Here is a 22,180-nt window from a genome sequence, read left to right as displayed (position 1 = left end):
TTCTGCTCTGTCCCACACCGACATGCCAACCTCCTGACACTGCTGAAGATCTCTTTCTGACACCCACAAACACACAGACCCAAACATACACTTCTGTTTCTCTAAGTGCAGATATTGCAGTACCACCCTGCCACTACCATCTGCCTCAGAGCTGACAGAAGACACAAACATAACGATAACATGAACCACAACCCTTGGACATTGTTCTCTCATGCTCTACCTCTTCATTCAAGGGTGGCTACATGAGTTGGGCAAACGTCTGGAGACGCCCTACATCAACAGCACGGTGGGCGGCCCGACAGTGCGCAGCTCCTACATCGCTGCACTTTACTTTACCCTCAGCAGCCTGACCAGTGTGGGCTTCGGCAATGTCTGTGCCAACACCGATGCTGAGAAGATCTTCTCCATCTGCACCATGCTTGTCGGCGGTATGTCTGACACCAGGGTCCATTCTCCCTCTGGCGTCCTGGCATAACAGTGCCTCTGTTTGGCACGCCAGCGTAAGAGATTCAGCAGGAAGTGGGTTGGTTTGGCTGGCCTTTAAAACGCAGCTTGTTGCCATCTTTATATACTAATAAACAGATTATTTTAGCTGAGGTGGCAATTATTGATGCAACAATCCAGAAGATAATTATTGTGTGGGTTTTTTTTAGCTGCTTGTCAGAACAGTGATATAAACGAAGCTGTGCACTCAGTAGTGATCAACAAACCAATAAACAGTAACAAGTGTAGGTGAACATGTAGGTCGCTCAAGAGAGTGAAAAGTAAATATCAAAAATTTGATTCACTTTTGTTGCAATTTAACCTATTCGAACTCATTAAAGCTTAAAAAACCTTCAAAGTAATATTTCAAATTGTGTTAGTTTTATCTAGAAATGCAAATATTCAGCTTTTATGTTAACATTTACTGTCTTCCTTGCTCCTTGTTTCAATCACACAGCGCTGATGCATGCCCTGGTCTTTGGGAACGTGACAGCGATCATCCAGCGCATGTACTCCCGCCGCTCTCTCTACCACACACGCATGAAGGACCTGAAGGACTTCATCCGTGTCCACCGTCTGCCACAGCAGATCAAACAGCGCATGCTGGAGTACTTCCAGACCACATGGTCTGTCAACAATGGTATAGATGCCAACGAGGTAGGAGTCCCTTTCATTGTTGTTGTCATGTAATACTTATGTACACGATGCTGTCTGCCCTCAAGAAACTTTCAGGCCAATGTTTAGATAGATGACATCTGAGCACTGAAACCTGTTCTACAATCCAATCAAAACCATTTTGCAGCTGTAATTGTTTATGATCCTTCACAACACATGGCGGCCTGTACACCAGCAATTGACATCCTATTGAAATTCAAAAGAGGGTAACTGGTGGCAACAGAGTCCATTCCCTAATTACCAATGAGTGTCACACCTCATTACATCTGTCACACATCCCCAGCTCCTGCACGACTTCCCTGATGAGCTGCGGGCCGACATCGCCATGCATCTGAATAAGGACATCCTCCAGCTGCCGGTCTTTAAAGGGGCCAGTCGTGGCTGCCTGCGCTCGCTCTCCCTCCATATAAAAACTTCCTTCTGTGTCCCTGGGGAGTACCTCATCCGTCAGGGCGACGCTCTGCATGCCAACTACTTTGTCTGCTCTGGGTCCCTCGAGGTGCTGAAAGACAGCATGGTGCTGGCAATATTAGGTCTGTATTGTGGTGTTGATTTTTTTTAGTATCATGTTTGAGGTTTTATGTTGTGGAGAAGGGCAGTAAATATTTATTGTTTGTATTTTAGGAAAAGGGGATTTGATTGGATCTGACTTGCCTGGAACAGACCAGGTGATAAAGACCAATGCTGATGTGAAGGCGCTGACCTACTGTGACCTCCAGTATATCAACGTGCGTGGTCTGAGAGAAGTGCTGGAACTCTACCCTGAGTACGCCAGTGTGTTCGCCTCCGACATCCACAACAACCTCACATACAACCTGCGCGAGGGCAGCCAGGATGAGGTACTAAATACTCACTTGCACACTTGGTCAAATGTGTCATTAGGGTTCCTTTTTACACCATTTGAAACTTGTTCCCTAATTCCTAACTCTCATAACTCAAAATTCACAGGAGCAGCAAAACATTGCAGATGAATCTGTGAAGAACATGACAACACCTGCTCTACTGGTATTTTGTATAACTTTTATTGAGATGGACACATTAACTGATAACAGATTCAAATATTATCACATATTCGATAAAAAATAAACTTCAAAGATTTTTGCTTGGTTATTGCAATAAATATATTTTTTTTTACGTCATATTTCCTTATTAAGTCAAAGTAAAACTGCATTGAATCTCAATTATTCAAAATGTCTCAAAGTGACTATAATTGCTAAGCATGTTTTCAGTTTTGGCAACCACTTGGCAAAACCTTCTTTCGGTGTCTTACCCACATTTTTAGGATAAACCTAAATAATTGACAATTTCAACATGTCTTCAACATGTTTTATTGCATTCTTGTCAACTGAGGCCTTTCCTATTTTCTACCTTTATGATAGTTTTGAAAACTCTGTCACAAAATAATGCTTTTGTCTTTGACTCTAGAGTCAAAGTCTAACACTAAAAACCTTGTGTAAAATAGCTTAACATCTACTCCTATTACACATTTATCTGTTAATCCAGTATTCTAAATAAAAACCCCTTCATTCTTCTATTACAATAGAATACAACACACCGGACAACACATTTGTTCCCCCCTTAGGTCCATTTGTCACTCTCCTTGACACTTGTTCTACCACAATGACCAAAGGGCTGTTGGTGGCTTGATTGTCACACCAATTACCATGCGTGGGTGCCACTGTCAGGGCGCCGTATCGCTTCCCTGTTGCCACCCCAAAGCACAGCAGGATGACATTACACCCAGACACCGACCTCCTCTCTGTGCTGCCCGTTACCCCTCACAGTTATTTAAGAAAGCATTACGTAACGCAAGATAATCCTTCATCGGCAGAGAAAATGCACCTGTTGATGTTACACAAATACCACATGTTTTAAGGCTGTTATATAATCTGTTTTAAAGATGAATCTAAAACCCAAAAACTGTGATAATTTTGATTAAGCAGAAGTTCAATGGCTGTCATGCATGGTATTTTGTTGAACAGTACAATCAAAACAAATTAATGCCATGATGTCTTTGGTGTGTGACTGACAAAACTGACAAAGCTCCCCAAAGACTTTCTCATCCTTATTGTCAGTCTTAAGCATTTTGTACTTGCTTCCAGCATTCCTCTTGGCTCCCACAGGCTTTTCCAATTGTTTGAAGGTTACATTGCTCATTAGTTTATTCATTTATTATTTTTTTTAACTTCATTTAGTTTGGAACAGGACATCTGTGCAGGCCGTGTTAATTACTGGATGTCTTTTTGTCAGTCATGCTGAGTGAATCAGCTTCAGCTATTAATGAGGGCTTCACAAAGGGGATGATTCTTTTCGGAGAAAAGTTATCTGTGAACAAAGAAGGTATGCTCTGTCTGTCGATGGCATGTATACAGTAGAGAGTGCATACATTATTAGAGTCTTTAATTGTGATTCAAGCAGGCTTCTCTGTGCTTCTGTCTAACACCATCTGCTCAGAGTTTATGCCTGAGCAAAAAGCCAGGGCACCGCGGCCCCCCTGACAGGATGAAGGAGTGCTCAGCTACTTGGTCGAGTTTCCAGGTCCCATAATATCCTGACATGCACACACAAACACACGCACACACACACAAACAAACATTTACAGTAGTGCTAGTCTCATGTAGATCCTCCTCATGGTGGGTGGTTTGAGTTGGTAGTTGTTGTAGGATAGGAGGTCCTTTTACACTCGAGAGACACTTGAGAATTGTATGTTGACTACTCAGCAGTCAGTCAATTGTAGTGGAGTACTGCCAAAGAAACAGATTGTGGGAATGCCTATTACAGTATAAGGTATCCAAAAGGGACTACTTTATCTTGTCAAAAAGGGAAAAAATCGAGACCGCCAGATGGAAAATGAAGGGTTTTTTTTTGTAAATGATATAATATAATTACAACTTTTACTGCAGTGGTGTCAGTTATATTCTTTTCAATAGCTTTTGGGAGAGAGCTTAAAAGTTTTACAGCTTTTTTTATTTGGACAAACAATTCATGCCGCTTTTAAATGGACTTTTAAGCTTGCATTTTTATAATTGTAGCTTAGTACCTTATCTGGAGAAACTTTAAACGCCGTAAGTAGAATAATATGAAATTGATCGCTTTCTAGTCATGCAAAACACGGCATAATTGTAATTGGTATTATTTTTCAAAGCGACGATAGTTGATATTTGATTATAACAATGTGATGGCAGATCATCACATTGATTAGCTGCAAGCTTTGGTTTCTGTTATGACAGATATTTGTTTTTATTCCAGAAACGAGCATCGTCCAGCTGTTAATTACACAACTGCATGCTTTCTCACTTGACTTCTCCACTTGTGTGTCCTCTATTCTTTCTTTCTAAACTGTAGAGTATGAAACACCCACTGACACAGGTATGGTTCACAATTTAGGTCAAAGAAAATCTGCTATTTTTTTAAATTCTGAATGAGAATCAACTTCTCAGGTTCTGAACCATTTTATTTTTGGTTGTTATGCCTTGAGTGGTTCAAAATTAGGTGCGTTTCATGTTGGTGGAAAAGGGGAAATAGTGACGTTTTTGCCCGCAGTTGCCAGCTGTTTTCATAAAAAACAAAAAAAACACTGTACACCTGCTGTACCTGCTCAGCTTCAATGGGCAGACAGGCACAGTTAGCCACAAGCAAATAGGCAGAAAAAACCTAATGTCAATGTCAAACTTGTTTTTGCTCCCCCATGTGGCCTAAAAATTAGTTATTGCAGCTTTAAAGTCAGATTAAATGATGGTATGCTCTTGGTCAAAGAATGAGGGACACTTATTTCTTAAGGGAGGTGAGTTTTGAAAGATAAGGGGTGACTGTGCTGTCCTGGGTGGAGTGGGAAGGTCATTCCACCACCGGGGAGTCAGCACTGAGTCCAAATTTGTTGGGCAATAATGACCATGTCGCCACAGGGAAGATTAAGTAGTGAGTAGTCATGGAGTGTGAAGAACAAGCTGGCCAGTCACGAGTTATAGGGATGCAGCCCCCTTTGGAGCTTCACATGACGCCAACAGTTAAACAAAGCAGATCAAGGCAGCCACTGGTAACCGGTGGTGGGAGTAACGGAAAGTGTTTCTCAGAGACATGTTTCTGACATGTTTGATGGGATAAAAATACCATCTAGGAGTGGGCTGAAGGAGCATAGAGAGGAGATGTCACAACAACTGCCCCAGGTGACAGTGTCATTCAAGTACATCTTTCCAGTATAATAGATAGTAGACAGCTTTGTCTCTCTCTGAGATATATCAGGTCGAATTAGCATTCAGCTGTCAATGGTCTGCACTGATTTTTTCACTGTTCTGGAAACATCACATTTATCCTCAATTACCTACCAACATCAGTTTGTAAATAAATGTGTAAAAATTGGCTCAATCATGCTTCATTTTCTATCTGGTTTGAGCTGATTGTGCACATGGTTTAGAAGTTTTGTGAGGCAGCAAATCATCACTTGTAGATTTGTGTTTTGTGTTTTCTGATTCTTACACAGTGTTTTCTAAACGTCTAGATTCTCCAAATTTACTACTCAAGTCTTCATTAGTAAAAATCTACAGATAATTGTAATAAGGGCAACTTAATTTCCACTATGAAACATACGTGAATCATGAAATCAAATGTGATATAACTGTGAATATTTTTTGGAATGTACTACATCAATTTAATGTGGTCAAACTTCTGATCCTGAGCTCAATTTGATGAATTTTCAATGAGGAATTAAAATTGTGACTCCACTTTCTCAAATTTCATAGCAAAAACAGATCCCTTTAAATGTATTCTGTATTTTAAAGAAAAGGGCTGTCTGTTCTTACAAAATAGCATACATGTGCAAATCATAGACTGTATAAAATAACAAACATAAGATAGCACATTTGTGAGTGACAGGAAAAAGTCCTTCAATCAAGTCCACGCAAATCCACTTTGATATGTGGGACACTTGTGTCATTTGTGCCCAATTAATTGATATTGAAGTCCAATTAATGTCATTCGCCACCATTATTCCAGGCTGGCTCATTAATCACTACATGTTGCCCAAGGGTTAGTTTTCGTTAAGAAGAGAATTTGTCCCTGCCTTGAATAGACTCACTGATTTTAAGACCAAAGTCTGAAGAGATGCAAGTCTCCCAGTTATATTTAGTGATGATGATTTTTAAACTCAGTATTATGCTTCAATGAAGGATTAAATTTAATGCATTTCCTCAGTGAATTGGCTTCCTGCATCAGAGAGCATTACGGCACTATACTGGTAGAGCGATAGACTGTAGCTTGTGTTGTCACATTAGGCCATGTTGTCAGAAGCACATTTTTCACACACGAGGGAAGACTTCACACCAGCACAGTTTCATTTGCCATCCAGCTGGTGATTATGCTAAATTGCTCGCAATTTCTCCACACGGCAGCAGAAAGACAAACTATCGCTGGAATCCCTTTGCAATCACGTGTAGAGAAAGGATCGCTTATGTGATTCAGCTTGTGTAGCAAAGGCTTTATCACCCGCCAAGGTCATTTAGTTAGCTCCAAAAGGGAAAACAGTTCCAGTGGATAGAAGCAGTGCATACGCAGCAAAAATAACACATTTGAATTTTATAAAGTTTTATACATGAAGAGACATCACTGAAATTCATTAAAGTTTCCCTGTGGAGTTTTTGACCTCTAGCTGCACTGTGGAGCTGCCAGTGGTGACACACCATTTCACTAATCAACAGGTGGTGGTAACACATTGAGATATGCTGCAATGCACCAACAAAGCCAATGCTGGATTTAAAATACTTTTAAAAGTCTGTTGTTGTATAAGGAAGGAAATGCATTCAACATGTGTGTTAGACATTAAAGATACACACAAAGTCTTTTGGTGACACTGAATATAAACGCAACAATGTTTGCTTATAATAAAACTCCTTTCATTTCAAAACCTTACATTCAACTTTAATAAAGAGGAGATAGAGAACAAAAAATCAAAATACTTTTTCTCTGAGGCTGTCTTTTGTAATCCTTCTTGCTTTCTTTTTATTACTGCAGGGCCTCAGCCGGTTTTCAAGGTCGCCCAGGCTTCACCACGTGAGTTCAAATTCAGTCTTCTTCTCTCAGGGGTGTCATTATTCCTTATTCCAGCACACACAGTTTTTGAAACATACTTGTACATTATAATAAATTCACAAAGCCTGTCTCTATCGTCGATTAGAGGAGGTAGGACCACTACACAGGGGTTGTCAAAAGTGCATTTGTGTTGTGCATATCACTTCCAGGGTCTCAGCTGGCTTTTAGAGAGGCGTAACCCCCATGTTTTTCTGGAACATACAGTATTGCTAGTGAGTGTATGTGCAAGGACTTCCCCTACAGGTTGAAACTCATTTGGAACAGAGAGAGCAGTTCAGTCCCTGGAGTTAGCTCCCTAACTGGGTCAGTAGCTCTTCTAATGGGAAACCTTGTGATCTACTTTTCTCTCTATTTCTCTGTTATTAAAATATTGTTTATAGTGCTCGCTTTGCCTGCTATCAAAAGTACCATTTTATGGAAAACCAATTGTTTTTTTACTCATAAGCACTCAGGCGGCTATAATTAGAGCATAATAGCTTTGTAGCAAGATTAGAGTACAGGGATTAAAATATGATCAGCTGCATCTAATTAAAATCTAAATAACACAATAATTGCTTCTATCAGCAGCATTAGCAGCAGTTGGATCATGATTCCAACATTTTTAAATATTTCACTATCCATGTAATTATTAGTCCAGTGTTTCCAAATGTGTTTCAATATTCACAAATTGGGAAGTTTTTGGATCGGTACACCCGACTTCACATTACAAAGTGTAAAGGTGTTAATGCAACATGTTGTATTTGCTGTTTTGCAGGAATCCAGGCTCCCCTCTATCGTGGAAACAAAAGGAGACGACCCTGACGACTCCTTCCACCTCTCTCCGGCTACCCGCTCTCGTCGCAACCTCCTGCTGCCCAGCTTCAGCAGCCCTGTTCGCCGTACCTCACTGGGGAACCTCCTGGGGGATGAGTTGCGGCAATTCAACGCCTTGCGCCGCTGCCGTTCACCAAACCTCAGCCGCGGCATCCATGGGCAGAGCTCGTCACCCCAGCCACCGTCGAAAAAAGAGCACAACTCCCCTAAAACCACTCCAGCCTCAACTTCAGCTCAGGGAGAGTCAGGCGCCGAGCAAAAGCCTTCAAAGCTGCTCATCCCAACTGTCACCTGCTTTGGACCCCCAGATCTTAGTCCCAGGTATTGAGAAGATTTTTATTTATTATTATTTGTATGTCATTACTTAGGAGTTTATATTTATGGTTATTATGTAATCTGCAACTTTAAAAGTTAAAAGTTAAGAGTAAGTGACATTGCTAGCGTCTTCCTTTCTTCTGAAACATCATGTTTTCCCCCAGCGGCTGAAGTTTTACAGTATCGCAAATTTGTCCCCCCTTTAAAACCATTTCACAGTGGTTTTGCCTCATTATCAACACCACTATACTTTGAGCCTTGTGCATCATTTTTCTGTTTGTTACGGTCTAATCTTCCTGTGTCATAGTCAGCATCTCACTGGATTTCTTAGACCACATTATGTTCATATTTACTCTAGTTATGATTACCTTGGAGCGTCTGAGGTGATCTAAGTAAGGTGCCGCAGTAACTGACACCTAAAGTCATGCCACAGAAAGCTGCATCATCCACTTAATGTAAATGGAGTGTATTTGAATTGCATATTTCAGCAGATGTCACTGCATTTCATTACCAGAGCACCTTATCCTCTTGCCCCATCCATCTGTATTCATAATGTATCCCTAAGTCATCCAGTAAGTCCTGGATATGGGTAAGTGCTGGTTCAGAGAGCTCAGGTGTCCGCCCCTCCAGACTGGACTCTCCTCCTCATGTTCAAATCCATGTGGGCCTCTGCCAGCAGCAGCTCTCATGGCACATTCCTGGGTCGTCTGCTGGCTCCAGTGATAATTGAAAAAGCTCTACTGTTACATTAACTCCGACATCCCTCCTCTTCACCCCTCCCTGCCAGGGTTGTAGACGGCATCGAAGACAATGGACACGCGTTCCACTTCAACGTGGAGCACAGCGGGCCTAAAGCCAGCACAGGAGGCAGCACCCAAGGTAAGGCAAAACGCCTCCAGCTGCGAGGGTCACCAGGGTGCCAGATGGCTGGAGGTAAACTCAAGAGTTCAAACAGTGGATACAGTAATGCTGCCCTGCCTCCTTCTGGGGGAAACATGAGAGCACAGAGGAATAAAATGACAGCTTGGTGTCCAAAGAGTCAGAGAACATGATAAAGGACAACAGAGGTCAAACCAGCAGTAAAAGTCCAATTAATTTACTTAAGTGTAGGAGTGCTTTGGCAACTAAGATGCCCTACACTACCAATGTATGTATATATAGCTTCCTAAGTGTTTTTAACATGGTTTCAACAGGTCCTTGAAATCCTTATAAGTTTGTGAGTTTGAAGAAGAAAAATCAAGGCCTAGAGTTATTGAAAATAGGCATAAATAGACATGATTTATTGAAAATGCTTTAATTTATATATTTTATGAGACTAGAAATGTAATGTCCTTTGATATTGTTTTACGTATCATTAGTAAACAGGCTATGGTCTGCTGTCTGCATGTCTGTCTCCTGCAGTTGCATCCTTGTTTCACGTGTCACCTGCCTTAAGAAAGTGTGACTGTCACGTGTGAGCATGTAACACAGCACAATTGAGAAGAGTTCACTCATTCAACCCTGGTTCTCTTTTTAATTATTGATTGTGAGCTTCTGTATAAACCTGCTAGTCATAAAATATTTCATTGTTGTAACAATGATTAACCTTGCTCCATGTCTCAAACTGTGGCGTGTTTGGTCCTTGAATTTTCATGAATTTCATGTATAAAAAAGTGTTGGTGTAGCACGAACCTTCTGATTTGTGTTTGGTTGCTCTGGCCGTCCTACAGTGCCTCCCAGAGGAGTGCATGGATTTAATTTGGCTTTTTCTAGTTGGTGCCTCATTAATTCCATATGTTTAAAGTCTTCACAAGAGTCCCTCTTGTAGATCCTTACGAACTGCATCATCATCATCATTTTGTCAAGACACTTTCTATAAAGCTTCTGTAAACCATTTTTTAAGATGCCAAAAGATTCCAAAAAGATGGGACATTGTCTAAAATTGTTGCATTGTCATATATTCAGCTGAAAACTATGCAAAGGAAATATATGTAATCCTCAAACTGATAAACATTTGTTTTTGTTAATATACATTCTGATTTCTGAACTTGATGCATTCTGTTTCACAAACATAGTCACGTTGTTTCAGTTCCACAACATTATGTTTTGGCAGTAATTGTAGTGTTGTTTAATTCGATTATATTATAAATCATTATACATACATGCATACATACTGTATGTGTAATTTGGCATCATCTTTGGTCACACATCATTATATTTCTTTCATAAAATACAGAAAAATCCTCTCTGTGTTGTGCCTGAGTTGTGTGCTACTAAGTCATCCACTTATTGTTTTTCTCCTTCTCATGTCTCCAGACTCCACACAGGCTAATGCCACTCTGCTGCTGGAGACAGAAGAGGTCAGACAGAGCATCACTCAACTCAACCAGAAGGTAAGGTACAGCCCCTTCACCTAAATTAAAATTGATTGGACGGGGAAAAAAAGTAGCCTCACAGATCCAAATGAACTTTGCTGCAATCCCTCTTATCATCTCGCCTCTCTCCTGTCTGCAAAGTATTTTGGGATAGAGAATATAAAATACAGGAAACATTAATGGATTTTTGATTAGAAAATACACTTGCGTGGTATTTTGACATTAAAATATGAGTCCCTGTTTCAGTCTTTAGAAATTAATTTACTGACTCCCTCAGTACAGACCAACAAAATAAGCAGAAACTCATATGCTTTTCCTCATTTCTGGCAACCCAGCCAGTATCAGCCATGGTGGGAAACATATACTGAGATCAAGTAGACTTTCTCTCTGCCTTGTATCTCAGTCTGCTCCTGCACACTTCATTTGAATGTAAATAAAGCAAAAGCAGGTGCTGTGAGAGGATCCAGATGGGCCCAGGTAGGTGCTGTCTGAAGTCGATATTAATTAATCAGCAGGGCACTTTTGCAATGCAGGGATAGTGTGAAGTGCTGACTCAACAATCTAAAGGAATAAAAAAGAAATTAGATGACAACCTAGCTCTACTTTTGGCCTTTCCCTGGCCCCCTTTCCCTTTTGTTTCGCTACCCTGTTCCCAGTTTTCTGTCTACTTTCCTCCCTATTTGCGTCACTTACCTCAGTCTGTGTCCCTGTAGATTTCACTACTGCGTAATAAACCATTTCTCAGAGTCATAGAGGGGATTAAATATTGTTTGGTTCTCTTTTGGAAGGTCGACAGAAAATTATATCTGGACAAGATTCCAATATTAAACCTCAAACACAGAAGCTGATTAATTTGTCACTCTGCTGCGGACTTAATTAGGCAGAACTGTTTGTTTTTTTGTACTTTGAAGCTGTAGTGCCCAGTGTAATTATAGAATATTCAAGTTGGGATAGAATATGCTCCAAATCTGTTAACGTCACAACTTTACTGTGTGCTCTTTCTACCTAGATGGGCACATTAACCCATGAAGTATCTGAGCTCACCAAGGGCCTGCACCACATGTTGCATCTCATCCAGGCCCACGTATCTGTGCAACACTACAATTCTGCCCTCTCCTCATTCCCATACGGCATCCAAATGGTGTCCAGCCCTCCAACAGCCCCAAACACCGGCATGCCCTTCAACCTAGCTTCAACCTACCACCTCCATAACGATCCTGGGAGCCACGAAGGTAACAGCCACCAAATTGTCCCCCCAGCTGGCCACTGGAGCTACAGTGGAGCTGCTGAAACCCAAACCGAGAGCCACCAGCCTCAATCCTCCAGTCCACCTGCCAACTCCTGTTCGCCCCCCTCTGTAAACTCCAAGTCAGTCCCGTGTCACAGCTCTGAGAGCATGAGGCATCTGTGGACCAGCCCGTCTCTCCTTAGCGTCAGCCCAGGCTTCCAGAGTGGAAGTTCGGGTCTTGCACCTCATGCTGGGCATGAAGACTCTGACAACAGACCTCTCAGTGCTAGCCCGACCACCATCAGCCAGTCCCAGCCCACTTTGTGCCTGCAGCCTCCCGGTGATAACGACGAATACTCTTGCCTTTTGTCCGGTGCCCCAACAGGGATGTCTACACACAGCCTGCTGGACTCATCACCCAATTCCTACCCCCATCTCTGCCTTCCCTCTGAGTCCCATCTCAGCTTATCTCAAGCCTCACATGAAGACATTTGTGTTCTGATATCCGCCCCAACATCACATAATCTGATCCAGGACACCTCCATCTTCCAAATCGAGGATTCAAACCCTTTAGTCCACCCTGCATCTGCCTCTCCACCCATGTTGCCAGGCCACCCTCTTGAATCCTCTCTGGATTCAGGATCACCACGTTCGGAGGCTCACCTCCCACTGGGCGACCCATCTGCTATTGAACACACCAGTCTGGAGTGCCTACTGGGGAACGGGGGCTCTATGGAGAGCCGGGACAGTGAAAGCGCATCATCGCGAAGGTCCAGCATTGGCGTCCAGACTCAGAGCACAGAGCAGTTGTGGTGTCTGGACCTCAAAGATTAAACTGTTTCAGGGGCAGACTCACTGACTTCACTGCAACTGAAAAAAAGTAATTGACATGCAACTTCTTACAGTGTTTAAAGAGACCCTGCTGGAGATTGTCGACGTGTGCTGTATTTCCCCCTTGTAATACCTGGGCTCTCATATTCGTCAAACTCCACGCAAATTTCACCATTTCTATGCAAAGCATGTCATTTGTGCATTACCATGGATTAAATGAAGTGTGTCTTTAAAAAAAGTTCCAGTATATACTGTATATTTTTTCCAACATCCTCAGAGCAGTTTGCAGTTAATATAAATACCTGTTACCTCCTTGCATGGTAAAGTTGTTTATTCTTTTTCCTAAGGAAAAGGTTTCCAAATCAATGTGTAAGCATTCTACATGACAACCTGTTGATTGTGCACACAGATACTGTATTTGTAAGACAGACAGGTCAGAGTGGCTGGATGTTTTAATAAGCAGAGGAACAAAAATGACACATGCTTCACCTTGCGTATAGGGAATAGAGTATGTGCATCACAAAGCGTAGATTGTTTATTGTTTTTAACTGAATGTTTTTCTCAGTTCAGCATTTTTATTTGTGAGTTCTTGGTCTATGAATAACTTATATCCAAACTCCAATAAGCAGTACATAATTTATGATTCCAATTATAATCCCATTGAAAATCTTTTAGAAAGAGTTCTATGCTTTCCTGAAGATCCTTCATGAGATTTGAAGACATTTTTTATTGTTCTTTTTCCCTAAACAAGGCATTAAATATAGCGCTGTGAAATAGGTTTTATTGCTCTTACCACACAAAAGAAGGTTAAAAATATCTCTCAATTTTAGAATTCTACAAAGACAACTTAGCTGCAGATAAATTAAACATAAATAAATATACATACTTAGCTGAAAAGTGGGACGAGTATGACATATTTAAAACTGTCAATAATTTACAAAATGTGAATGCCTCCTGGGAAATAAAGAAACAACTCATGATACTCATATAATAGTATTCAGGATTTGGATTGATTGACTGATTTCTCTTTGGCTGACTAAATAAAGTATGCTGAAATGTATGACAGTGTCTTTTACTGAAGTATCACATTTGATGTCTTTAATTTTTCTGGAAAAGAAATGTATTTTTTCAAACGACTGCTTTGTTCAATTAAAACATCTTGTATGTAAGAAATCCAGTTTAAATTTCTTAGAAATTAACAGTTTAAAGATGCAAAAGCTACAGGAGTATGTATATACGTATATGTTTGATCTCTGAAGGTGTTTAAAGCGATTGGATTTGGATCCATAGTTAGTGTATTACCAGCAATAGATAGTGGTCAGCATGCCTCCAGTTTGTAGAGGCAGACAGAATCACCGTCACAGAAGCTACGACATGTACTGCTGTGGCAGCAGCATAATTTAATTTAGCTACCTACAAAAGTAATATCAGTTCAAATATTTGCTATATTTAGAATATTTTCACCGCTTCACCTTGTTGTCAGACAGCTTATTTATTTTTTGCAATGCAGGGAACTAATCTACATTCTCTTTGAAATCACCAGACTCCATTGACAAAAACAGTAATTTTACCTCACAGAATACAGGAGATGCTGGTCTATTGCTGCCCTTGATTGTTTAGTTTGTTTGTGTTATTTTGTGACTTTGGTGTTTTAAAGGGTTAGTTTATATTCATCAAAGTCCCACAGTGCCACAAACAAACTAAATAATCCAGGCATCGGCAGAAGTAAAAATGCTGTTTTTGTCAAAGGATTCTTGTGGCTTCAAAGAGAGCATAGATGGATGTAACAGCTTTGATTCTGAATCAGAAAAGGGCAGTCTGTCAGGCAAGGTAAAGCAGTGAAAGTAGTCTAAATAGTGTACACTTAAACTAGTAAAGATCTTTTAGGTAGCTTAAATATGCTTAAATATGCTGTTACTTGATAGTCACTGTAATGTCCGAAAAAAAATCACAACATTCATACGTTAACCATACAGAAGAAATTGTCCAAGTTCAATGAAACGTCTGGTAAGAAGAGAGCAACATATACCAGTCTGCTTTAAAAAGAATAGAAAAGAGAGGATTTACAGCTGTTCTTTCTTTCATTAATGAATTTAATGAGTTTGATCCATGCTTTTTATTTATTTTAATTTGGGAGGGTGTCTTGACTCTCAATCTGATTATGGAAGTGCATATTCAGTATCTTGCATGAGTCTGTTGAGATTAAAGTGCAGCACTTACTGTATATCAACAGCATCACATCCCCATGTCTTCTTACAATGGAGTTTCACTGATTATGACAACATTGGATTTTGCAAAGAAGCAGATCAAAGCGTTCATTTTGTGTAATTAACTTGCAAGCAGAGCAAATCCAGGTCTAGCCAAGCAGAAATGGGGAAACATGTCAATATTGCATCATACTGTACTTTCAGATCACACTGTGTTTCAACAGTTTCAGACGTCAGACCAGGTCAAGCTGCAGTCACAAGTTAACGTGTCTTTTTGTGTTGCTACTGTGTCTCTTGCTTAAATGAGCTACTGTAAGTAAACATTTTGAGCTTAAACACACTGTGTGCTGTGGTATTGACCTGTAAATCCTGAGCTATCCCCGCCCCGAAGTGTACCCTGTTTCATCATGTATTTCACTCTAAATGGGACCATAATTTAGAAAATGAACATCATGTTTTATTGGAGAAGACTTGAAACTCACGATTGAGAGCCTAAACTCATTAGAGTAATGTTTACTGAAGTACTCAGTCAATTGAGAAGTACAATCAATTTCCTATTGCGTTATATACAAACTGATTTATTTTTGTAACTAGTGGAGTCGCCCCATTTGCTTCACTTTTCAGGCAGTTTCAGTCAGATTTTATAATTATCTAGTGGAAGTTGATGGATTAAAAAACTTGCTGTTCAGTGAAGGCGGTCTGTGTTTTCAGTGATGGTGGAGGGGCTGTCCTGTATTCAGACAGCAGTTCTGCTTTTTATTCTTTTTTTTATCAGCAGTCTCGGTCATACCTTCACCTGCTCGTAAAAAGATTATGAGGGACATATTTTGTTGCTTTATCTTTCTCTATCACACTGCACCACCTTGTGGGAGATAAAAGGCAGAAAAGAGTTTTAGAAAAGGAAGCACATAGTGTTTGTTTCACTGTGTTCATTCAGTGGATCTCTGTCTCAGTTATTAGTTAAATTTTGCAGCATTTCTTCATACTCTTTTTTTTTCTTTAATGTTTTATAGATCCTGATTTAAATGACATAAGTAGCAGCAACAAAAGAAGACAGTGGATTGACAAAGTTTCGCATTTTCAAATTTTTTTTCTTTGTTCATGGGATCATTTGTTATGAGTTTCTCTGATTTTGAGAAAAAATATCTCATCATAAGGTCCACTTAATAGAATATTTTTAGTACAACAGTCTGCTTTGAAAAAGAATAGAAAAGAGAGGATTGGCAGCTGTTTTCTTTCTCTCATTAATCAGGTTTTGGTGAATGCCTTTGGTCTATCCTTCTTTTATTATTTAGGCTGACCTGTCTTGACTTTCAATCCAATTATTATAGGTGAATATAAAGTATCTTACACAAGTCTGTTGAGAGGAAAGTGCAGCAGTAACTGGACATCAGCAACTTCACTCATATCATAGCGAAGAACAGCTATATTCAGGAATGTATATATAAATAAATATTAAAGCAAACTTAATTTAAGCGATTTCAAATTATCAGTACATACAAATGAAGTTTCAACTCCACTGCCTCTGTTGACAAAGGTAATGTCAACAGCACAGCTTCCATCCAAGACCAGGCACATGAAGTAAGAAAAAGTGTCAATATTTCTCCTAATAATGGAATTTCAGTGATGACAACATTGGCTTTTGCAAAGGAGCCGGTCAAAGAGTTCATATTGTGTAATTTAATTGCAAGAGGAGCAAATCTGGGGTGAAAATAAACAAAAATGTCAATATTGCATCATACTGTACTTTCAGGTCACACTGTGTTTCAGTAGCTTCAGACATCAGACCAGGTCACAAGTTAACATGTATCTTTTTGTGTAACTACTGTGTCTCTTGCTTAAATGAGTAACTGTAAGTGGTGTGAAAGGGTTTTCCCGGCATCCATCTCTGACCTTGATAAGTCACTCTGTGAGGAAAACCCAGATTATAATTTCAAAATCGTTACGTTTACTCAACAAGAGTAAATAAAAAGGATGCCACGGTCTCAACACTCCAGAAGCTCAATTCACTCCAGACGGACAGTTCACTAGGTGAGATATCTTTATCTTTTTTTTTAAATGTGGAAGATGCTCTGAAATTATACCAAAGTGGTGTTTTATCTTTTGACACTATTCCACCTTTTTATACACAGAGACTTGTGTGCAGAGACGAGGACTCGTGAAAACATGAAGACTGTGATTCTTGCTCTTTGTGTAATGCTGGTTCTCAGCCATGGTGAGTTACATTCAAGCCGGCAGTCTGTTTTATCAGAATTAAAACACACTTGCAGAATTAGTTTGATTACGATGTTGAAAAAGATTTTGTTCTTCTTCCAGGTGAAGCTTTGAGGTGTTACTGTGGAGGTGCACGAATATGTCGCAACAGTGTGGAGACCTGCAGAGGTGAAGACGACGTCTGTTCCCGTGGCAACATTATGACAGGCAGTAAGTGCTTTATTCTTAACTGAACCTGAGCAGCAGTGAAAGGCCATCACTAATAACATCAATAATATCATCAGCAAGAAATCACATTGTTCTTTAATAATCTAGCCTGTTACTTCCCATGTTTTCACAGAATATTACATGGGCTGCATGGATAGAAGAGCCTGCTACCGATTGGAGCAACACAGTGCATCAATTTCCATTTGCTGTATCAGAGATTTGTGCAACAGATAAAATGAACATCATCTTTATGACAGATCTTCTGATCAATTCATATCATCCGCTGTCATGTAGTGTTCATTCCGGTTTTCTCTGGACTGATCTGTTCAACTGATAAACAAATGTCATGCAACACATTTGCCATTGACTGTATAATTTGTGACTTTTGTGTGTTGTGAACTTTTGCATTGTCATATTAAAGAACACTAAGTTGCAAAGTTTGTCTATTTTCATTTTTTATGTATCAATTTCTAATTTCTTCTCTAGTGGATTTCCGAAACAACCAAAATGTAATTGTTGGTGTTTTGTTACTTATAATTATTTTGTTGTACAGAAAACTTTTATTTTAGCAATAGTCAGCATCATAGTCCTAATTCCCACAAAGTAACAACATGGTGTAAAGGCCAACTGGCACATACAGGCACAGTCACATCTTTAATAGCCATGTTGTGTTTTTTCTTTTCTTATTTTACTGCAATTTTTAAAAAAAGACTATCGTGTGGCTTTTGTAAAAGAAAAACTAAAGGATTTTTTTTCTGTTTGAACCGCTGTTAGCTCTTTTGCATTGTTTTGTATATCTGCCAGAGAAGACAAGCCCACTTTATTATATAAGATGCAGTGATGGGTGTTGTAACCATCACCGGTAATAAATCTAACAGCATAATTATAAGGCTGGAGTCTGGGAGTCTATAGACACATCCCTATGATCCAGAACTGATTAAAAAAGAATTAGAAGCCAATGTTTTGCATCAGTTAACAGGCAATATGGTATTTAACTATAAAATTGTAATCAAGCCATATTCCAAGGTATATTTATTTTGTAACCAGTTCAATGTAAAATCAATTTCTGGTATGTATATGCAAATTTTGTGAGTAATACAATACATTTAGTTTTGCTTACATTAAGTACCAGCTTGAGACCAATCAGTGCATCTTGCAGAGTGTTAAATGAGAGCTGTAGGTTGGCAATAGCTAACTATACAGCAATGCAATGAATAATAGTGTCATCTGCGTAGACAGCCACTCAGGGATAGGATAGGGATAAAAATGGTAAATAGGAGGGGGCCCAGGATTGACCCTTGTGGAACGCCTTTTTAATGGGTAATAACTCTGATTGATGTCTCCCGACTTTCACACATTGATGTCTCCCAGATAAATAGCTCAGGAATAATCCACAGGTATCTCTAACAAGGCCCACGCTGTTTAATCTATTTAAAAGGAGAGAATGAACAACGGTGGCAAATGTTTTTGATAGATCTAAGGGCAGCACAGTGTTTCTCGTAAATCTAAGGCGGAAATTAAGTCATTTAAGACTTATGTGGTGGCTGAAATGGTACTATGATTTGTTCTAAAACCAGATTGATAAGGGCTTAAAAACGGGGAAATATGAGCTCATAGACTGTATATAAATAATGGACGTAGTCACCATGACGTCACCCATTGGTTTGTGGACTGCCCGTTGGAAGCCTCGAGTTCAGCGTTATACTCGTCGCCATCTTGCGTCGCCATCTTGTTTCCGATACGCGGAGCAGACCATAATTGGACTGTGGCGGACCGCGAGGGATCTGACGACACTGACTACACACCTCTCTAGACCGGCAACCCGACAATCCGACGTGAGAAGCCGCTGGTAATTCATGTTAGCATTAATTGGAGCATTAACTGGGATTTTAGTTTTGGCTAGCAAAAAAACAAAAACAAAATGTATCTTTCTTACCTCAGAAAACTGAGCAGCGACTCCTTGGAGCATCTGTTAGTCCAGCCAAACACTGAACAAGACATTTTTACTGAACAAAACGTTCAAATAAACTGTCATTAAGTGAAAATACAGTGTGAAAGGGTCAAAGTTATGAGACCAAATCGGTAAACATCCTCTTTTCTATCTATATAACGTTATATATAACTTTATTGACACGTTGCCGTGGATACGCATTGCTCTGTTTCTCTCTTGATGACGGCTCGCCTTGTCAGTGACCTGTAGCCACGCCCCAAATCATACAATTCTTTATCTTCTATTTTCTTCTAAATGGGGCCATTATTAGAACTATTGACATCAAATTGTCTTGAAGATGATTTTTTACTAGCGATTGAGACAGTGTTATCCTGAAAAAAAATTTGAGGTAATAAATCAAGTCAGAAGTTTTCAAATTTTGCACTGAAATGAATGGGCAGACTTTTTTGCAGCCAAACTTAGCACCTCCTGCTGGAATTTTTGGTGGATTGCAGGCTTAAGACACTTCCTGGTTGGCCTCCATGCTCGGACACGGAGATTGCCGCCTGTATGAGCTGAACTGACTCCTTTTTGCAACTAGTGGTGTCGCCTCCTGCTGGTTGTTAGATAGAATGCAAATTTTAAGACACTTGCACATTTGTTTCCCTTTTCAGGCTTCAATTCAGTCAGATTTTAGACTGTAGTCTGTGATTCAACACTTGTATTTTAGTATTTTCTTTTCATCAGCAGCCTCAGGCATACCTCTACCTGCTATTGAAAGGAATTTGTGAGGCACATATTACAGTATTCTCTTTCTCTATCACACTGCACCACCTTGTGGAAGATACAATTTTTAAAAGACCTTTAGAAAAGGAAGCATATAGTGTTTGCTTCACTATGTTCATTCATTGGATCTCTGTATCCTTCTATCAGGCAGGTCAAGAAAAATCACCATTTTGCAGCATTTCTCCGTCTATTTTATTTTTTAAATGAAAACTAAACATACATTTTATTGATTTTAGATCCTGATTTTATCCATTCTCTTTGCTAAAGTTTCTTGTATATATTATATTTTTTTGTTCCCCTTTCATGTGATTTTATTCATAAAGATTTTTTATTTTTTGCACATTTTGGGGAAAATATCTCATCTCAAGGTATTTAGGTCATTTTGGACACACTTCTTGGAATAATATATATTCTATAAATTAAGCAGTGTGCTAAATTACATGTTACTAAATTCTCCAATGTTATTAATGTTCCTTCAATTAAACTTTTATTATACATGAAGATATTTTTGTGTGACTTTATTTTCTTTCTAAAAAATAAAATAAAATAATGGGGCTAATTCAACATACTGCCATCCAAATGATAATGTGCTAAATTTTCACTTGTTGCACAATTATGTGTAAGGGCAACAGTGAGTCAGTGTCTTTATTCTGGAAAAATAGGCTCTGCATCTTAATTACAAACCCTATTTAAACCAAACATTACCATCAACTTTTTTATTTTAATATGACACAATTATTTCTGTTTTCTTTCAGTAAAATCAGTGGTGTAATAGTAGGATTTCCAGGTTTATTGTCTAACCTTGATAAAGTACTTTGTGAGTAAAACCCAGGTGAAAACATGAGGGTTAGTCATATGCTGGATTCTCCTCAATTGCTCAACAAGTGAAAATAAAAGCAAAGCTGGCGACCTGGCACCACACATCTGCGGAATCAACTCTCCAGAGGAACAGTTCACCAGGTGAGATATCTTTAAGATTTTTCATATCACAAATTTTTTTTCACATGATTAAAGTGCTCTCAGCTAAATATGATGTTTGATCTTCACACTTTATTCATACAGATATTGGTGTACAGATACATAAAAACATGAAGACTGTGATTCTCGCTCTTCTGGTTTTGCTGGTTGTCAGCCAGGGTGAGTTAATGTGCAGGAAACAAGACGGGCATGCTGTCGGTTTTGTTAAACTTGAATGACGCCCTCTTTATTTAAAATGTTTTGTTTCCAGTGTCTGTTTTGATCAGATTTTAGAGCTACCGTATGTGAGAGCAAGAGTGCAGCAGTAGTTGGTGTACAAGGGTTAAACTGATTTTTTTTTTCTTCATCCAGGTGAAGCTTTGAGGTGCTACTGTGGAGGCACCTCGAAGAGATGTTCAAGCCGGGTGGAGACCTGCTCCGGATCGAACCCAGTCTGTGCCAGTATCACCTTGACTGCTGGACCCAGTAAGTATCGTTTGCCTCCTCAGGATACTGGAGAGATTCAGAGTCATTACTTTCATTAAAAAGAAGTTGTTTTGGCATCCATCCATCCTGTCTTTTTCTATGTTTTCACAGTTGTCAGCTACTTCCAGAGTTGCTACAGGGAAAGTGACTGCAGATCGCTGCTTCGTCAAAGTTATGCATCTGGCAGATGCTGCAAGAGTGATCTGTGCAACTGATTAAAAGACTTGTAAAATGAAAGATAAATATCATGCAACACATCTCCCATTTACTGAATAATTTTTGACTTTTGTGTGTTGTGAACTTTTGCATTGTCATATTAAAGAACACTAAGTTGCAAAGTCTGTCTATTTTCATTTTTTATATATCAATTTCTAATTCCTTCTCTAGTGGTTTTCCAAAAGAACCAAAATATATTGATTGTTTTTTTGTTACTTACAATTATTTTGTTGTACAGAAAGCTTTTATTTTAGCAAAAGTCAGCGACATAGTCCCAATTCCCACAAAGTAACAACATGGTGTAAAGGCCAACTGGCACATGTTTTTTTTTGTTACTTACAATTATTTTGTTGTACAGAAAGATTTTATTTTTCCACTTTTCCAACTCATATCC

General features: G+C 39.4%; 2 protein-coding genes and 1 long non-coding RNA gene across 4 annotated transcripts in view; all 3 read left to right on the top strand.

Annotated features, from left to right (window-relative positions):
- Nucleotides 1-13,843, top strand: part of LOC131959618 (potassium voltage-gated channel subfamily H member 4-like) — a 48,482-nt gene extending 34,639 nt beyond the window's left edge. For both annotated transcript variants that reach the window (XM_059324829.1, XM_059324830.1), the window contains 9 exons: nt 234-428; nt 941-1,140; nt 1,442-1,691; nt 1,783-1,997; nt 7,165-7,203; nt 7,997-8,376; nt 9,158-9,249; nt 10,666-10,742; nt 11,734-13,843. In XM_059324829.1, coding sequence (XP_059180812.1) covers nt 234-428; nt 941-1,140; nt 1,442-1,691; nt 1,783-1,997; nt 7,165-7,203; nt 7,997-8,376; nt 9,158-9,249; nt 10,666-10,742; nt 11,734-12,786 — 2,501 coding nt within the window. In that variant the 3' untranslated portion in view covers nt 12,787-13,843. The remainder of the gene's footprint in view (nt 1-233; nt 429-940; nt 1,141-1,441; nt 1,692-1,782; nt 1,998-7,164; nt 7,204-7,996; nt 8,377-9,157; nt 9,250-10,665; nt 10,743-11,733) is intronic.
- Nucleotides 13,844-16,840: 2,997 nt separating this feature from the next.
- On the top strand, nt 16,841-17,848 carry LOC131959840 (uncharacterized). The gene is made up of 4 exons (XR_009389542.1): nt 16,841-17,021; nt 17,123-17,205; nt 17,307-17,414; nt 17,545-17,848. It is a non-coding gene; the product is annotated as an uncharacterized LOC131959840 (long non-coding RNA).
- Nucleotides 17,849-21,010: 3,162 nt separating this feature from the next.
- Nucleotides 21,011-21,911, top strand: LOC131960091 (CD59 glycoprotein-like). The gene is made up of 4 exons (XM_059325321.1): nt 21,011-21,087; nt 21,190-21,264; nt 21,457-21,570; nt 21,682-21,911. The coding sequence occupies exons 2-4, from the start codon at nt 21,216-21,218 to the stop codon at nt 21,783-21,785; spliced, it is 267 nt and encodes an 88-aa protein (XP_059181304.1). The 5' UTR covers nt 21,011-21,087; nt 21,190-21,215; the 3' UTR covers nt 21,786-21,911.
- The last annotated feature ends 269 nt before the right edge of the window (nt 21,912-22,180 follow it).

Source organism: Centropristis striata, chromosome 21, assembly GCF_030273125.1.
Source record: "Centropristis striata isolate RG_2023a ecotype Rhode Island chromosome 21, C.striata_1.0, whole genome shotgun sequence".
Lineage (NCBI taxonomy): Eukaryota > Metazoa > Chordata > Actinopteri > Perciformes > Serranidae > Centropristis > Centropristis striata.
Note: the sequence above shows the minus strand (reverse complement) of the source record. Positions and strands in the feature narration are given on the sequence as shown.

Bases quoted from the DNA above. Each gene is read 5' to 3' on its own strand.
- LOC131960091 (XM_059325321.1), top strand. From the start codon at position 21,216: ATGAAGACTGTGATTCTCGCTCTTCTGGTTTTGCTGGTTGTCAGCCAG. The intron at 21,265-21,456 runs GTGAGTTAATGT...TTCTTCATCCAG, and splicing joins TTTGCTGGTTGTCAGCCAGG to GTGAAGCTTTGAGGTGCTAC. The intron at 21,571-21,681 runs GTAAGTATCGTT...ATGTTTTCACAG, and splicing joins CACCTTGACTGCTGGACCCA to TTGTCAGCTACTTCCAGAGT.